Source organism: Drosophila arizonae, chromosome 3, assembly GCF_054131065.1.
Source record: "Drosophila arizonae isolate 15081-1271.41 chromosome 3, UAZ_ARI_1.0, whole genome shotgun sequence".
Classification (NCBI taxonomy): Eukaryota; Metazoa; Arthropoda; class Insecta; order Diptera; family Drosophilidae; genus Drosophila; species Drosophila arizonae.
In genome coordinates, this window is record NC_142923.1 from 30,210,119 (window position 1) to 30,229,577 (window position 19,459).

Below are 19,459 nucleotides of genomic sequence, written 5' to 3' on the forward strand. Positions count from 1 at the left end.
TTGAATATACTTATCTTTATTTATAATTGATTAACATAAGAACGCTTTGAACTTCACATATGTATTTGTTTATACTTATTAATAGTATATGTGTATGTTTATTGTCCTGTATTTCATTTCTGAGTATTTCACTTATTAATTGATAAATATGTGTTGTATTTATAAGTTTACTTACATATGTAGTTGTAATATTCTTTATTTAAATTAACGGGAACTTATAGTTATTGTCTTATGGTAAATTTGTATTATATAACAATTATCCATTTCAATATACTGCTTTTCTATTATTTTGTGCTTTGAATATATTTCTTAGTTGGCCACAATCCGATATTACTGTAAAATTATGAAAATAATTTTTTAATTTGATATTTTAATTTTGATAACATATTTCTTTAATATTCTGATGTATTCTCCCTGATTATTATTATATTTGTTTATTTCTTTTCTTATATAAATACACTAAAATAATTAATTTTTGTTTTTATTATCTTTAAATAAATATAATAAGTAAGAAACCCGCATTTTTAGTTGAATTTTTGATTACGATCAGAAAAAGTATCTTGAAAACCAAATATTGAATATTAGAGATTATAAGAAGGCAACTCTTAAACAGTGACAGGAAAATTAGGAGGTTCAGTAATGGGAATGAGCTCAATAGGATTAAAAACAAAAAAACAAGTAGGAAAGCTTGCATGCATTGGCTGCAGTGGAGGCTTTCTAAGGGAACTTAGTTGTTTGATCATTTCACTTTCTTTATGAAGCTTTTAGATTGTGATTATATCATTAAAATGCGTGCATTTACAAATACTCTTTTTATAAATTTAGCGGTGAGGGGGTGGATATGGCCTGGGGGGCCTGGGGGGAATTGAATTGAATTATAACAAAAGCCGAAAATCTATAAAGTAAATTTGCATATACAATTTGGCGACTCTAGTCTAAAGATGTTGGAGATATAATTAAGTAGCTTTTTTTCGATAGTGTTTTGAATCTATAAACAAATAACGGAAAGAGTTATCGATTTTTGGAGATACCTTCGATATCCGCGTTATATATACGGACACTTGAAAAAAAAAATGCAAGTCTCTAGCTTTATATCTTCTGATATCGACGCGTTCAAACATACGGACAGACAGACAGACGGACGGACAGACAGACCGATAGGTCTGAAACGACTCAGCCCGTCACCCTGATTAAAAATATTTATGCTTTGTGGGGTCTACCACGCCTCCTTCTCCCTGTTACATACATTTAACAAAACCATTATACCCTTATTTCCCACTGTCAATGGGTTCAGGGTATAAAAACAAGAAAGAAAAATTATAATAAAAAGTATTCTTTAAAGTATTTGTCTTTTAAATAGGACAGACGGGTATGGAACATAAATAAGGCCTAGGCATTGCATTCAGGCTCTTGTCCGACACTATCTTTGGTTTCTTTATAATGCCTGTCCAGTGAATCACATATTTATCTAAGCGTGTTATTTAAGGCTAGGTAAAACAACTTACTAAAACATGGTTGCGTGATTCATGTATTGCAGATGTGTTTTGTATTTGTGGCATGCATGCAATTGTCTGCCAAATAAAAAAAATTGCTCAACTATAAATTTATTACAACTGCAATGAAGTCGGTTTCTACGTAGACAATTATAAAAATTTTTAAAAAGCGCTGCTTGTGGTGTAGTTTTACTTGTAATAACATTTATAACTGAATTTTCGCCATCAATTTAGTATTACTTTCATTTAGTTTGACAGCGAAATAATATAGATTGGAAATTATGTCTTGTTTAGGACAAACACGAAGAAATCAAATTGAATCATGAGATACATATATATCATTTATAGTCATATATGATATGATAATTGTTGTTGCAAGAAATTATTATATTATTAATTTAATGGATGAAAATGAATGCTTTTGAGTACAGAAGTGAGCAAAGATGAAATGGAAAGAAAGAAAGAGCTGCTAATTGTTAAATAATTATTGCAACTGTTAAATTGTTATTGTTGTTATCTTGATTTCACGAAAACATATAATTTGACAGAAAGGCCAAAGATCTATTCATATACTGTCATCGAGTCTGAGAGTTGGCTATTTGTATTGTGAAATAAAACTGAGACTCGCCACACCAAATTAGTTTCATGCAAGGAAAATGCTAACGAATATCCAATTGTGCTAACGAATATCCATACACACAAAAATGTTATGTATATAAAAAGTACGAATTCCATTTTGTTATCAGTCATTTCGTAAAGTAAATATATGACTTGATGTCAACCAAGTAATTCAAGATTTTTAGGATTTAGTGACCATAGTTCAGATTTAGTATTTAGTAGTGTGAAAACTGAATGTGATACAATTACTCAGAATCAGCGATAGATGAAGAAGAAGATGAAGATGGAGCGAGCCCAGTATCTGTGGTCGACCACATGCACTTTGGAGTATGCAACGGCACGTAGCAGGATGCGAGTAAATTATGCATGCAGCTTCAAGTGCAATAAAACAGAATTTAATGGGAATTTAATGTTGAAAACATTATCAGGCTCTGCACTGGCCAAAGTGTGTGGATTCGACAAACAAACGGGCTCATTCCAACAAATAAATGCGCTCTCGTTAGGGGTTGTGGGTGGCGCATATGAGTGTGAAGTTTGCCGACTGTGCGACAATTGTCGAATCAGCCCATTTTTTATACTCGCTCAGGAAATGAAAGAGTGTATTGGCTTTCTAAAATGTCCATTTATTCCGGAAAACAGGCAATCAATAGACGCAAAAAAACAATAGTTTTTTATTAAATTATAAAATATTTCCAAATGGGTGATTATTATTATTGGCCCACAAATGTTAGGTAAAATATAGGATAAGAAAAGGTTAGCGAGTGAACCATAGGGCCCTCTCTCCCTTATAATTTCGCGATCCGCTTATAGCAAAGTTTTAAAGAAATATGCATAATATTGACTGCACCAGGATCGTACATCATATTATGCGGTGGTTACGTCCAACTTGTTATATTTCTATGAGCTGATGCCGCGCGAGCACTAGATTTGTCTAACTTTAGCTGTTCTCTACGATTCTGCAGCTAAATTAGGGGAAGAGTCTGCCGAAAGCCGGAGAGACTCGAGCAATGCATAAAATTCGTTAATGCGTAAATGCATGGGTGTAAGTGAGTGAGTGTGAGCGTGCTTCTGTTTGTTGGTGATGCAAGTTGGCTACTATTTCGAAAACCCTTCCTCATGGCCAAAGTGGTAGCATCGAGCGCACTTGAAGGTTTTGGCTCTTATCGCCCGTTGTCCACGCAGACTCGATAAACAAGCCCGACCGAGCCGAATATAGCGAGACGTGTAGAGGAGGCTTGGCGGTTGCCGTCATTTGCACAAATGCGCATCATCATTTAGATTGTTCCGCTGTAGTCGAAATGCAACAATAGCATGAACCACATTGCTCGGACACTAAACTGAACGCCCTCTTTTTCTGCCACGCATACAGCACCACCGGACACAAGCCATGTCCACAGACTAACCAGCCCATCCACCCACCATAGCTGCAGCAATTGGAAGCTGTCGCGTTTCGTCTCCCCCAAAATGGGAGTTGAGCTGCAGTCCGGGATTGCCATGCAACAGCAGCCACTTTGGCATTTTCAATAGCATGCATTTATGCAAATTCAATGCCAACTGCATCCCCGACTATACTGCCAGCTAGCAAGTACAGCTCTAAGTCTACTGCACGCATACACAAACTCGTATGTATATAAATTTATGCATACATAAACATATACATATGTATGTTTGTGTAATTAAATATTTAACCAACGCATACACCACCGATTGCATTGACCAGGATGACAATAATATTTCAAATTATATTCCTATTCACATGCACATAATATCGCATATGATATGTATGTATATCAGTGGAATGTAATTTGATATTGAATTATTTAAATTTTTGAACAAGACTCAAGAGTGTTGTGTGTTCTTCATGATAAAGGGTAAGCAACTTTATGTTTCATGGCAATTCTTTTCTTACAATTCGTCTGTTTGTTCCGCAAAGATTTTTATGCTTGCAATTTTGAGTGTCAGCATTTAGATATATGTATATACGCATAGTACATTCTGTATTCTTTATATTATAGAAATCGTCAAAAATGCAATTAATAATCACAAATTAAAAACAAATAGTCTGTTTCAATAAATTAAAGCATAGGTTATGAAAATAGTATTACTATTCCACTTTCCAATTACGATGTTCTTCCATGCATATAAATTAGTAATGCATATAATTTAATAATATAAATGAATTTTTTTCGTTTCTTATTGCATTTTTTAACTAATGCTCGAGATATGTTTAGTAAATGTAGGCCTTAAATAAACATTTATTGTCTTCAGGGCAAATAATTAAAGAAAATCAAATTAGCTTGGCGCTGTTTCATTATTAGAGATAGCATTGTTTGGGACTTCTGCCTTATAGGGTATGAAAATATGGCTTGTAAATCATTTGATTTTTATGACCGAAGGTTTCCCAATAACACATCTATATCTGAGATATATCTTCATTAAAGTTAATTATACTCTATATATACAATTTCGGTACAATGTTCAAGAATAACTTATTACATATGTATGTGAAATTTAATAAATTATTGTTGATTTTCCTTTTGTAAGCGTCAATCTTAATTCATATTTTTCTTTCTTTTTTCACGGAAGACATTTCTGTATTGCATTATTCATTATATAACTTGTGATATTTTTAATTATCTAATGTGAGCAAATAAGCTCAGTATAATGACTTACATATAAAATTTTTCGTTAACATTGATTTTCGTGTTGTATAAAATTATTGTATTGTTTATTTTAAGCAGGGGTTTTCTTTGCTTCATTGTTATTGATTTCAATTGGACTTTGAACTATTCTAAAGGGTTCATATTCTATTTATGCATATATATATATATATATATATATATATATATATATAATATATATATATATATATATATATATATATATATATATATATATATATTCAATTTTAAGTCACCTGGCTACGGTTTTACCATTCATTCAAATAAGGAAAATGTTAAAGTAGTATGATTATTTATGCGGTATAAAAATTAATGCAGATACAAAGCTTGAATATAAGAATATTACTTTTTAGTTTACACACTGAATGGAGATTTATATTAACATTTTTTTTTTTAAGTTTAACTCACAAAACTTAGTATAAATTCTTTCACACATATTTAAACCCTTCAATTACAAACAAACAAAAAAAAAAAAAAATAATAATAATAATAATAAATAAATAAATAAAATTACAAATTCAAAGACAAAAAGGTGACTAGCGAAAAAAAGATACATATATTTCTCTATATATTATTTTATTATTTCGGATCTTGCTTTAGAATATTTTGAAAAACTATTTTGATTGAATATACTTAGTTATGTGATTAGTTGTTTCGATAGCATTATGAAAGGCTTTCATAAATATATAGATAGGTTAAAAAAGTGCTAGTGCAAATAAAGCTTCCCTTTGACGGCCAGAGGATTGATACCCTCTAATGGGCCTTGGCCAGACCGACTTCATTTTCTCTCTTCATAGCTAATATAGTGCACTGTTAACTGATACCTTCTGCTTCTGCTACTATCGCCTACTGCTGGTGGTCTCCTTGCCATCCTTGCTGGTTGCAGTCTGGTGTTGGATTTAGTTGGAATCATAATTTTAAATGAGCTTAACTAAATACATAGACAATAAGCAGAAAAAAGCCATCTGGGCATTAGTCGTTGTCGTAGCTATGCCAAGCAGCTGTGACCCCGCACTTGGGTAAGTCCAGGGCGGACGATGCGATGGTACCGCACCCGGCGACTTATTTGTTTTTTCGTATCCATTGCGCGTTGGAACTTGCGTATGTACTACAAATTATTTTTAGATAAAACAATATTTTTTAAAATGTTTCAGAAATATAAAGATATAGAATATGAAATAGAACAAAATGTTTATTTTCGCCCAAACATTTTGGGTTCTTCTATTATTAACCATTTTTACAAAATTTGCAGAAACTTGTCGGTCAAGTTTTCTATTTAGATTGCAATGGTTCAGTGGTTGCAGTGTTCTTCTCTATATACTACATAAGTGTAAATATTTAATGATATTATTGAAATAAATTTTAGCTCTTACACCATTAAGGTTATTCTATCTAAATAATGTATCATAGTTTTTGCCTAGAAATATATTTACTGGCTAGTTTCAGTTGACATTAGCCAATTCCGGTTGAAAGTAGTTGGGTGGAAGGGAGGTTGGACTAGAACGAAAACGCACACTTGAAATTGAAACTGACTGCCGGAAAATTAACTTCAAAAGAGATTTGGAATATACTGAGTTGTACCAAAATACGGTTTCACTGATAAATCAGTGCACTCGACAGCTGCACGAGTGCTAAGTCCTGGTGACTACTACTGCTGCTACTGCTAGAGAAGTGGGTGGCAGGGTAAGCCCGTAGTGGCTTGAAAGGGGGTCACGTACTCTTGAATGGGCCGATGGGAGTGTACTCTGCTACTGCTGCTAGTGCCAGTGGATTGGAGAATGAGTATGTTGCGGTTTGCTGTCCGTTGTACTTTTGGTTCCTAGTAGAGAAGGAGCAAAGATCGAAGAAGTAAAGGCAAGCCACCAAGAGTTTCTTAAAAGGGCAGCCCTGGTGCAGCGACATTATATTTGTCCAAGTCATGGTCCCTTGGTGAAGAGAAGTGCCCTATGGATGGTGGAGTCGCATGTGTATGCAGACTGAGAGTATCCCCTGGTCCGGTAGATGTGGATGTGAGTGTTTGTAACTACCGCTTATGCCTGACTTCATTCTATGCTTGTGCTGCAGCATGTATTTGTGTGGAATTTTCTAAATCGTAACTTACCTTCCGCTCCGTTTATCATGCCGTTGACGTTTCCACTTGCCACAATACCACCGGCACCGGCACCACCACCGCCGTTGGGACTCTGGGGCACACCAATCCCGCTGCCGAATACATCGTTCTCTTGCTGCATTTGATTTGAGAAATGGGTTTCCTTGGCACGCACCACTTCGTTCAGTCCCTTGTTGTGGCTGGGCTGCTGCTTCCGACGCGGCTTCGTGGTAGTGTGCACGTGAGGTGTTGGCGTCGTTGTCGACTTGGGCGGTAATCGTAATTCTGCAAGAAATTGCACCAATTATGAAATGCCGAATGCTTCTTTGCATGGTTCGAGGGGCAAAACAAACCCAATGGGATGGCAGATAGACTTTAAAAAACAGTGAGGCAACAACAATTACAAATACAAACCCAATGGCAAGGGTTAAACAACGTGGAACGTTGCACTCAGTAGCCCTTAAATTTAATAATTTTCCATGTGTTACTTTTCTTCAGGGGACATCAGACACATTATGTATACTATACATTATGTGTACTATATGTATAATATATCATATCATATTATTGCTTTTTCCGTCCTTCCTATTTTCCAGCAGATTATTAAGCTAACGTTTCTACAACGTAACGTAAGGTTTCTACAGGATTTCAATAATATTTTAAGAATATGGTCAACAAATTCTATGAATATGTGAAAAATGCTCTCACTTATTGGATATGCTTGCAGCTAATTCACCTAAACATTATTATATTATATGAAAAAAAAAAACCAACAAAAAATTGATAATTTACTCTCGAGTTGTATGATATATCGTTTGACAACTATATTTTTTCATAAATACTGCCAGCGGACGAAGGGCACGTCAATAGCTTGTCGTCCTGATCAAGAATAATGTTATAATTATAATTATAAGTCATATAATGATATTAAAACAAGTAAGAAAGTTGCCGTCGGGCGTTACCGACTGCGAAATACTCATTCATATCCCATCAACAATTTAGTAGTTAAGTTTCGCTCTAATACTGTAGAAAATGCAGTTTTCCCTAATTTTTAGTCAGTTTTTAGAACGTGATAACGGTATACTAACTGCAAAGTTTGAATGCTTACGCTCAAAAATTATGAAGATTACTGGGTATTTTTCGATATACCACGCCCTTAACGAGGCGTAAAAATTATTTTTGGGTCATCGATAGAGGAGGTTACTGGTAACTTAACTATCTAAATTTGAAGCTATTATACTTCTAGCTATTATACTTTAGGAGATATCAACTTTTGCGGTTTACCACGCCCCCTGTGGGCGGACATATATCCGACAATGCTTGTTAGTCTTGGGTGATCAGCCCGAGTATATATACAAAATTTGAGGTCTCTGGCATCAATAGTGTCCAAAATATAGCAGAATTTAAAAAATCACTATGTCTTCAGGTCCGATTTGCCACGCACCTAATGGGCGTAATTTGTAATTTTGTCTTTTGACTATATAGAATCATAACATTAGCTGACGTGCAAAATTTCAGCGCTCTAGCTGTAAAACTCTTGAAGATACCGTTTTATCCGATTTTCCACGCCCCCAATGGGCGTAGATACATCCGCCATAGCTCGTGATCTTGGATGGTCGATGCGGATCTATATTCCAAATTTCAGCTTTCTAGCTCTTCAATTAATATGATTTCTAGTAGGCGGATCGGGAAAATTTTAACACTTTATAAATCGGAGATATACACGGGTATATGTTCCAAATTTCAAGTCTCTAGCTTCAAAAGCGCCGAAATAGATTGTGTTCATACGGACAGACGGACGGACGGACGGACGGACTGACGGACGGACGGACGGACAGACGGACGGACAGACGGACAGACGGACGGAAAGCAAGACGAACATTGCACAAAACCAATATACTGATTCACTTTCGTGAATGAGTATAATGAGCTACAGATAAAGCTCATAAAGATATTTGGAGTATTAATATTCCCTGTGCCCATTTACTTTCAATAAGGTAAAATTGTTCAGGTTAATACATTAATAATTTATTAATTATAAAAATTAGCTATATTGACATGGAACGTATAATCAATATACACGTGCAAATATGTACATATTCAGCTAATTTTTATTTTCTGTATGATATTCTTGGGTTTATGTCAGTACTCCTTTAAGTGTAAATTAAAATGTCGCCTATGAGCTGGATCCAACCATGGTGGCAATGCGCACAGAGAAAGTTTTTCGCTGATTGTGCAATAATTCATGCTTAGTTTTAGTGCTCTAGCTCTATTTTGCGTTGGCATTGGAGTCAGTGACTGCGACTGGGACAGCGTGTGAGACTGAGACTGAGACTGAAACTGAAACTGAGGCTGATGCTGAGCATGAGGATGTGCACCCACTGCGTAGATGAAAGATAGAGAAATGCTTCAGTCGCCTTTAAATGAGATCGATAAAAATAATAGACCGAAGAAAATCCTAGGTGATTTATTGCCAGGAAACTGAACGAATTACACATGCGATGTGCACACTCACACACACACATTCATTCTTCACTGAATTGATGGTTCCGAATTGAAAGAACTGCTTGGCTTAGCTTGGGCCTGGTTGATTGGTAAAAAATCATATGGGCAGCATTGAACTTGAAATAAGTTTCATTTTATCTTACCTTGCAGCCGAATTCGCGCCTCACTCTTCCCTAGAGCATTTACACTAGAGCAGGTATAAGCTCCAAAGTCAGATTTCGTCAGGTGTCGTATTGTCAAATTAAGGTGCCACATGTACAGATTAATCATCGCTTCCGAGATGTTGTACTTGTTGCTATTGTGCAACTTAACATTTCCTGAAAGTGTTAATAAGTTTAGTTATATAATGAAAATACAAAAATAGATCAACTTTAGCCCGGTGAAAAATATACTACAAATCACTGATTAGTTACAATAAATCGGTTACATATCATTTTAGATGCATTTTCCCTAATAATTAAAACATCAAATCAATTTCTAGCGTTGTCGGTTAAGTAAATATTTAAAATATTAAATATTAATAATGTATATTAAAAGTCAACTACCTGATTGATGTTACAATAAATAATACTATGTACAAAAATTAAATAAAAAAAAATACCTTCGTTGCGGTACCAGCCGTTTAGTGGTTTTGGATAAACTTCCACAATGCATTCTAATGTTACCTCCCGTTCAACCGGCGCTCCTACTAATTGGTTGACAGCCTTTATAGTTGGCGGAACTGAAAAATACAAATTAGCAACCAAGAGTATTTATAATTGCAACTGCTAGAATTTAAATTGCAGTAGTTTTAATGAGAACATCCTTTATGTTAATGAAAATGTATTATAATGTTAATCAAAATCTGTTCAATTTAGACGAATATCCCGTTGATAATCATTACTTAACCACACCAATCCAATGTATTATTAATATATTACAATTTATACTCTACTTGGCTTTGTCCGTACTATGACCTCACACCCAATGGAGTTACAAATACTGGTTCAGACTACAGAATTTGGAGATATTTTTCCAAATCAATGGGTAGCCGTCATCATTTCCCATTTAGCTAGTTAAAGTAAACTAACTTTAAATATATTATTTAACCATAGGACTCTAAAAAATTAAGTGTTTCGCTATTTTCGAGTTCATGACGGATGTACGGCAAATAATACGGCGAACATTACTTAAAACATTTATACTCTGTGCACTTAAATGCAAATAAAAATTTTTACCGTGTTGTCGAATATTGAATACCCTGGACTTATTTTTCTTTGTATAATGATCTGGCGTTGCTAAAAAAAATTATTGAAGTTTAATATATTTTAAAAGTCCCTACAATAATATAATTTGGTCAGAAATAATTCCATTTTACATACTCATCTCAATGTATGTATATTTTAGCATAGAACAATTGATAGAAGAATGAAATTATAGTTATTTACAATATTTTGAGATATTCAAATAAATAATACAATTTTGGATGTTATTCATTTGTATATGACCAGACTGTAATTCTTTATAAATAAAAGTTAAATTAAATTTAAGACGTAAATATACGACGTAGAAATAAATCTAAATGACATTGTATTAGTCGAGTACACCCGACTAGACTGTTGTTTTAATAGCCGCAATGGTGGCTGCACTTGCTTCTTAGGAATGACGATGCTGCATTCATCTGAAAGGCAAACTTTTTGTACTTTACATAGATACTGAGAAACTACGCATAGCAATAACTTGGAAGTTCTTTTGCTGTCATTTAGTTGCCTTAAAATTAAAATTGCTGCGAAGTTTTACAATAACTGATAATAAGTACTTACATTGAGATGGCGAGTACTTGCAAACCGAAGAGACACAGAAAACGATAATTGAAACCTAACTATAATTTGAATTGTTGTTACGTTTTAAGATTATTTTGCTTACACAGATGAACATGCATAATTCATAAGTATAAGAGACCGAAGAAGATAACAACAAAATAACAACAAACAGGTAAAGAGATCTTGGGCTTCATTCCAGGAATCACAATTGTAGTTGAGCTTCAAATTTGTTTTCTGAAAATGATTGGCTACCTAGTGCTGGAAATATTCACTTAGTGTTTTTTGCACACACGGTAGAATGCATTTGTGTTTTGAATGTAAATAAAAAAACACACTTAGGCTCTATTGTTGTATTTTATTTTATTTTATTGTTATTATTATTTTAATTTTTTTTTTCAATATGTATGGTGCTGTCAGTAAATCTTGATTTGTATAATCTAGACGTTTTTCGTTGATCTGTTAATTTAACAATACATGTATATATCTAAAGTCGTATAAAAAGTCTAATTTTCCAAAATATATATAAATATATATATATATACGCTTAGATACTAATTTACTTTAAACGAAAAATGCTATTTAATTATTGCTCTCACAATATATATATATAAATATATATATATATATATATATATATATATATATATATATATATATATATATATATATATGTATATATATATATATATATATATATATATATGTATATATATATATATATATATGTATATAAGCGTATTTTAACGTCGGCGCACAAAAATTATTTATCTGTTTACTCTTTGTACTTTTGCTCACAGATTACACTGACTGGGGTAAACGCAGAAGCTCGGGTGTTGTTTGGTTGGGTGCGTGAGTCGATAGTGGGGTGGTGTTTTCATAGGATTACTTTACGCTAGTTGTGTGGGTGCCACCCTAGTGTGAGAAAGAGAATGACAACTGTAATGTTCTGTTTCAATGCAGTAAAGGCTCATGCTATTTTTCCTCTTGCTGGGTGGTGTTTGGCTCTAGGAGTTCTTGTTGCTGCTGCTGATGCTGTTGTTGTAACTGAAGGATAATATTAAGCCATAAATAAAATGGATTAAAACCCACTGATCCGCTCATCAAAAAAGATTTCACCCTTTGTAACACTAGAACATTATTAAAGCTTTTCTCCAAAATCAATATCATCAGAATCCTTCTGTAGCGGATTTGCGCAATTTTAAATTTATGTTGTTGCTTATACTTTCACATTATGTCGTATGATGTTTTTGGTTAAGATGTCTTTTCACCAAGTAGATGCTACGATGACCCGGTTTAGTTATATTTTTTTTTTTTGCTTAGCTCTATTTATCGTTATATAGTGCATATTTAATTGTTCTTATTCAAAATAAAATTAAATATATGCCACCAATTTGCAATTATATTGTTTAAATCCATGATTGGCTCCTAATGTAAACAACAATTTTGTACAGTGTGGTCAAACAAAAAAAGTCAAACAATGGCCTGTATGCCAGTAGAAATTTGAAAATTTGTAGTTGGTTTTGCACTGTGTTTGACGTAGACACATTGCCTAAAATTGTAGTTTTATTTTACTTGGAAGGCTCCAGCAACACAATATACACAATCTACATAGCCGTGTTGCCCAGTCCCTCACAATTATGGAGTTGTTATTTTCAAATGTGTACTACTTGCTCACATTAGCAAAATTTTACAGTCTGTATGCTGGATACTTACTGATGGCTCTCGTGTATGGGAATACATTCTTATTAATATATATATATATACATATATATTAATATATAAGTACAAAATATACATATATATACACAAATATATACATATATATATATAAGATGTAAACAGAATAATAGCTCATGACAATAGTTCAATGTGTGTGCTGGCAGCTTCTCTGCTTCTACTGCTGCTGCATTGCTCGTTGCAAGCAGATGTTATAATGGAAGGACACACATACAGTTGTATGTGTGTAAATTTGATACGCCCTGCTTTGAACATGAAGTGAGACTATCGTAACTTTCTACAACTGGTACTCTGATTTTGACTTGACAATCTCACGGTGTTGATTTGTGTCTTCTGCCACACCAACAGCTTGTTTAAGGTACTGAAGCATTCTCTATGGACTGAAATTTCGCAACTAAACTTTCATTATTTCAAGAAAATACAAGTACAAGACTAAAGTGAGCAAACTGCTTTAAATACAGATCCCATTGAATAAATATAAACCCGGTAAAAAAAGTATGAAAATAACATTTTGGCAGCCAATTGAATTTGAATTTAAAAAAAAAAAAAACGAATGCCAAAAAATTTTTTTATTTTGACGATTAGTGAATCTTTTAGCTCTTGATTAGCTCTATAATTAGTGCTAAATCTGATTTTAGGCAAATGTTAGTTTTCAATATAATCACAAAAAAACCAAGAGGTTCGCAGGCTACAAAAAATGTAAGTCGCTTTTTAAATGAACAGTTCAACCTGAGATTTTAGCGAAACCTTAAGAAACCTTAGAAATTGGCACATCTTTAACATGTTTTTTATTTGATTCAAAAAAATTGAGTTTTTTTTTTTTTTATTTTTTAGTTTTAGTCAGGGTCGAAGGTGACGTGTCGTATAAGACATTTTTTACACCATACATTTATTTATTTATTTTTTTTTAAATTTTTTAGTAATTGCATCGTACCTTTTATATTTTTCTTTTACTCTTTAAGCATAAACGAAGATTTGAAAAATAATATTTCATTGTATAGTGTCTCTCTTTAAGAACTTTGGCACTTGTTCGGCTGTGTGTGTAAATATTTCGAGATGTGTTTTAAATAAATGCAAAATTAGTTTATACTAGTTAAATTTAAATTAATTTTAATTATTTTACATCGATTAGTTATAAAAAAAAAAATGTTATCAGAACATGCATTCATTGAACTTGCACTTTTTGGCTGTGGTTGACCTTTCTGGGGAAATGCCCATATGTAGAAATGGAATACCTTTATGCAGTTGACAGCACTTTCACGAATTATAAATAAATTACCTATGTATATCTATAAGTAACAGTATTAATTTATGTATGTATAATACAACGATACACACGTAATAAGTATTTGGAGTGCCATATACATATATTGTATGTATCGTATGTTGTTATCCGTAAACCTTTCCGTAATTATACCCTAAATCCATCGAAACTTGTAAAATAGGGTAAATTGGGTTTGTTAAATACATTTCAGGCAAAAGGAGGCGTGGAAGACGCCTATCTGATGCCCATCTGACCGTCTGTCCCTCCACCCGTCCGTCTCACCATATGTGTGAATGCGTTGATGTCAAGTGTATTGCACGCCCAGATCGAGCTCATATCGCCGATTAAAAACTGTCGCAAATTTGTTATGATATTATATTACCTCTCTTCAGCTGCCGTGTTTAATACTATGTTAAGAAATTCTCATTACGTTCCAAAGAATAGGGCATTTCTCGAGGGAAAAAAACAAGACTTTCAAAGATATAATCTATGCCCCACTATCACACTTAAAGGCCAACAATTAATAACTGTGATTCAATAAAAATACCTCGGACTAACTCACGATATCGAACTCACCTGGCGAAAACCCCTCTGCTGATCCCTAAACGATCTAAGTTTTTAAGTATACGCATTTATGTGTTTATTTATTGAACTTGCACTTTTTGGCTGTGGTTGACCTTTCTGGGGAAATGCCCATATGGGGCATCCACCAGACACGCATTAACATACGCATTAACTTTGTATACTTAATTACCGAAATCCTACCACACTTGCATAACTAATATTATTAACATGTACTCTACGACAACTCACTACAGTTTACACTAACATTCTATGAAATCACACAGTTCGACATAAACATTATTATTAATAAATACGTAGATAAACAAGTAAGAAAGTTCTAGTCGAGACTGCTCGACTACAAAATCCTCTAAACCATTCGAAGACTTGATATTTCACAATATTTCTTCGAATCTTTCAGCTTACACAAGAAGCACACAAACATAAACACGCATTGGCAGCACTATGGAAATTTTATTGTTTAATAACTTTTTTTGTTGATGAACTGCTCATTAAACTTTAATTCTAGTATTTGAAATACGCCTTTTACAAAGGTGAGGGTGAGGGTGGATGTAGGGGTGGGGGATAAATTACAACAAAAATCGATTATGATGGCGTTATTATTATTTAAAAAAAAATAAAATAAATATAAAAAAAAACTTAAAAGTTTATTTAACAAACATAAAAATATAAATATAACATTATTTAACAAACATAAAAATATAATAATAATAAAAGTAACAAGTAAGAAAGCTCTAGTCGAGACTGCTCGACTACGAGATCCCCTGAACCCTTGGAGCAATAGATATTTCAATCATTTTTCACGTCTATCAGTTTACACAAGAAACACGCGCACACACACACACACACGTACGCACACACAGGCATACATACACACACACGCATACAGACACACATACATACACACACACACACACACACACACACACATACACACACACATACACACACATACACAAACACATACACACAGAAGCACCCACGCATAAACACGTATGGGCTGCAGTGTGCGCTTACCATGAGAACTTAATTGTTTAATAACTTTTTTAATGGACGTACGATCTTTATGAATTATCAGATTATTATTATAAAATTAATATGCATGTAATTGTCAAAGCACAAGTCTCTAGTATTTGAAATACGCTTTTTACAAAAGTGATGGTGAGGGGGTGAATTTAGAGGTGGAGGTACATTTTAACAAAAACCGAAATTGCATAAATTGCATATAAGCATACATTAAAAATTTGGAGACGCTAGCAATAAATGTGTAGAAGATATAATTTTATAACTGGTTTTCGATAAGGGTTTTTATCGAAAAAAAAAGATCGGAATGAGTTACGAACATTTTTTAAAAAATTTGAAGTCTCTAGCTCTTATATCTTCGGATATCGACGCGTTCATACATACGGATAGACGGACAGACGAACGGACGGACAGACGGACAGAGCTAAATCGACTCAGCTCGTCGCCCTGATCAAGAATATATACTTTGTGGGGTCTGCCACGCCTCCTTCTCCCTGTTACATACATTTGAACAACCCCATTATACCCTGATTTCCCATTGAAAATGGGTTCAGGGTATAAAAATGAGCTTTCATAGCAGTATTTTGCTTAAGGCCTAACTTTAAAATTTTTAACATAGGAGATATATCATATACTTTCATAGCAGTCTTATACATTTAACTAAAATTAAACAGAGTTACATATTATTTTAGAGGGAACAGAAGATGCCATAAACGGATAACATTGTATTGCAATTTCGAATAAATTAGGATAGGTACTTTTCATAACTTCCCAAAAAGACAAAAGGTTTCAAATGGGGTTAACTGCATTCGCAGATAATGATGTTTTGCAAAGCATCGATGCATCGTTCAACATCGGTATCAGCGAAAACATCGGAAAACATCGGTAAAAATTGGTAATAAAACATCGATGTTCGATGCATCGATGTTTTTTACATCACTATTTCATATCTTCTGAAATCGACGTGTTTAAACGGACGGACATACAGACAGACGGACAAATCGAATCACCTCTTCGCCCTGATCAATAATATATGTATATACTTGGTGGGGTCTGCCACGCCTCCTTCTCCTGTTACATACATTTCAACAAAAACATTATACCTTGATTTCCCATTTTCAATGGGTTCAGAGTATAAAAAAAATTATATTCTATATATTGTGTAACTTACAATTTACGTGAACATCAAAGCGTTTGCTCACTGAAGGTGGAACTCCATTTGATGCAATGCAAAGGTAGCCCCCCATATCCGTACGATGAACGTGAGCAAGAGTCAGTCGCTCGCCTTCCACTGATTTGAATGCTTGAATATTGAAAGAGTAGTTAAATTGTTTTGTAATATCATCATCATCATGCCGAAAAATATAACTTGTCGTAGTGAAAATACATTTGGATACAAATTATATAAGTTCATACATACAGTTGTGCTTCTTATATGTCAGTATAAGTCTATGCCAAATCAATGAATTTTCAGGAGTGTCTAATATCGACTTATTCTGATAACTGAATAGACGTTAAAATATTCAAATATGCACCTTGCTTGTCTCTACCCTCTGATCGAATTATAATATCCTTGCCGCCTTCCCGTCGCCATTGAACCATAGGCTCTGGTACACCTTACGACATTGAGTTAGAAGAAATCGTAATAATTACTTATACATTGTAGTTTAACATTTTTTATATTCATATCAAATATAATAATAATTTGCTGGTACCTGTGGCACTGCATAGTAAGGAAATGCTCCCTCCTTCCGTACTAACACCTTCATTGATATTTTCATCAGGGTGGTTTAGGATATCCGGTGGAACCACGACATCTAAATATCCCGACTGTAAAACATTTCAGACATTAATACAAACAATTAGAATAATAAATGTCATAGCATATAATAATAGCAAGTGATTTTGAAAATTGGTATGATTCATAAGATCTTCAAGTCTTTTTTCAAAGACAAACGAAGAAACAGAATGTGAGACAGACAAGGAGATAGACAGAGAGGCAGATATACACACTAAGGGCTGCATGACTTCACTCACAACATACGTCCATTCGATTTGAAGTCGAATGAGTAAGTCAGAAGCATGAGTAAGTTATATTGAAATGCACTTTCGGCACTTTTTGGCACAAATATAGCTTAACACGGAAAGAAAAATATGACAAAGTATAAAGGCGTCGAGTCACTTGAGCCTTTGCATGCATAAGCTACTTTGTATTTTATTTATTTATTATTAAGGATATTGACAAAAATAGAGTCAACTTAAAGATAAGCAATTAAAAAACAAGTTTGAAAACTTTAGTCGAGAGTGCTCGACTAGATACTACCCTGAACCCAACAAATAAAAATGCCCATTTAGTATGGCTGAAATTTCAATTTCGATGTATTTAAAAATATAAATAAAATACCAAACTCATTTAATAAAATATAAAAATATTTTGAAACAATTAAAAAAGTTAACATCAGTTGCACCGATCGGGATTCGAACCACGACTTCTCGATCGAGCGTCATGCAGCTAACACACTACGCCACCCCACTCCTGCTGGTGGCGCTGGCAAAACTTAAATAGATTCACTGCTGCTGCGCCATCTACCAAATCTAAACGAAACTAACAGCTGATGTGATGTTTTTGTTGTAGCTGCTGCACGTGCGTTTGTTAATTGGCCAAATATTTGATTATTTTTAATTAATTTTTGACTGAACGGAATTTAATGAAACTTTCAGCATATGATCTACATATTATATTGAATATTTGAGAAATTTAAAAAAATGAAAAATCATTCATAATTAGCTATAGTGGCATCTGATTTGAACTTGAATGTTTTTACTCGATAAAAACATAACGGGATGATTTATCGAATTTTAAAAGCAAACTTAACGTCCGCGCTGTATATACGGTCATTTAAAAAAAAATTCAAGTCTCTAGCTCTTATATCTTCTGAAATCGACGCGTTCATACATACGGACAGACGGACAGAGAGACGGACAGGGCCAAATCAACTCAGCTCGTTACCCTGATCAAGAATATATATACTTTGTGGGGTCTGCCACGCCTCCTTCTCCCTGTTACATACATTTCAACAAAACCATTATACCCTGATTTCCCATTGAAAATGGGTTCAGGGTATAAAAAAAATAAAATAAAATAAATAATAGAGGCTCGAACCTCCCCTACTCTAACATTACTTGCGTCGCCCTTAGCACCCGCGCCGCTGCTTTGCTCGAGCAATCAGTTGCTAAAATAGAAGAGAGCGTATTCAGACAAAACTACAGTAACGGCTAGAAAGTCCAGAAATCAATCGAAATTCTAAGAATGTGAGAAAAGGCGCGCTTCTGTCTGTACGCATAGAATAGACGATGAGTGTGTGCACATGCATGGGAAAATCGCGCTGATCTGCTGTTAGCTTGAAGCCGGTATCCAATATATGGATATAAATATACATATATATGTATATCAAAATTGTATAAATTATATATGTATGTAATTTGAATGCAAAAGCTATCGATGATTTTCCAATTTTAATGGCATCATGCCGAGTTTTTTGCTGCGCACTAGACTTGAAAATTGCACTATATACTCTGGTTGACAGCGTTTGGCCTGTGAATGAGTCTTCTGCAATCGGTATCGCCCGACTGCAACGTTCTTACTTGTTTCCCATTGAAAATGG

General features: G+C 33.9%; 1 protein-coding gene across 8 annotated transcripts in view; it reads right to left on the reverse strand.

Annotated features, from left to right (window-relative positions):
• DIP-lambda (Dpr-interacting protein lambda) overlaps nt 1-19,459 on the reverse strand; it is a 32,003-nt gene continuing 12,544 nt past the window's right edge. For all 8 annotated transcript variants that reach the window (XM_089463711.1, XM_089463708.1, XM_089463706.1 and 5 more), the window contains 7 exons: nt 17,510-17,624; nt 17,330-17,410; nt 16,966-17,097; nt 9,988-10,107; nt 9,530-9,703; nt 6,894-7,166; nt 1-5,900 (listed from right to left, as the gene is read on the reverse strand). In XM_089463711.1, coding sequence (XP_089319837.1) covers nt 5,710-5,900; nt 6,894-7,166; nt 9,530-9,703; nt 9,988-10,107; nt 16,966-17,097; nt 17,330-17,410; nt 17,510-17,624 — 1,086 coding nt within the window. In that variant the 3' untranslated portion in view covers nt 1-5,709. The remainder of the gene's footprint in view (nt 5,901-6,893; nt 7,167-9,529; nt 9,704-9,987; nt 10,108-16,965; nt 17,098-17,329; nt 17,411-17,509; nt 17,625-19,459) is intronic.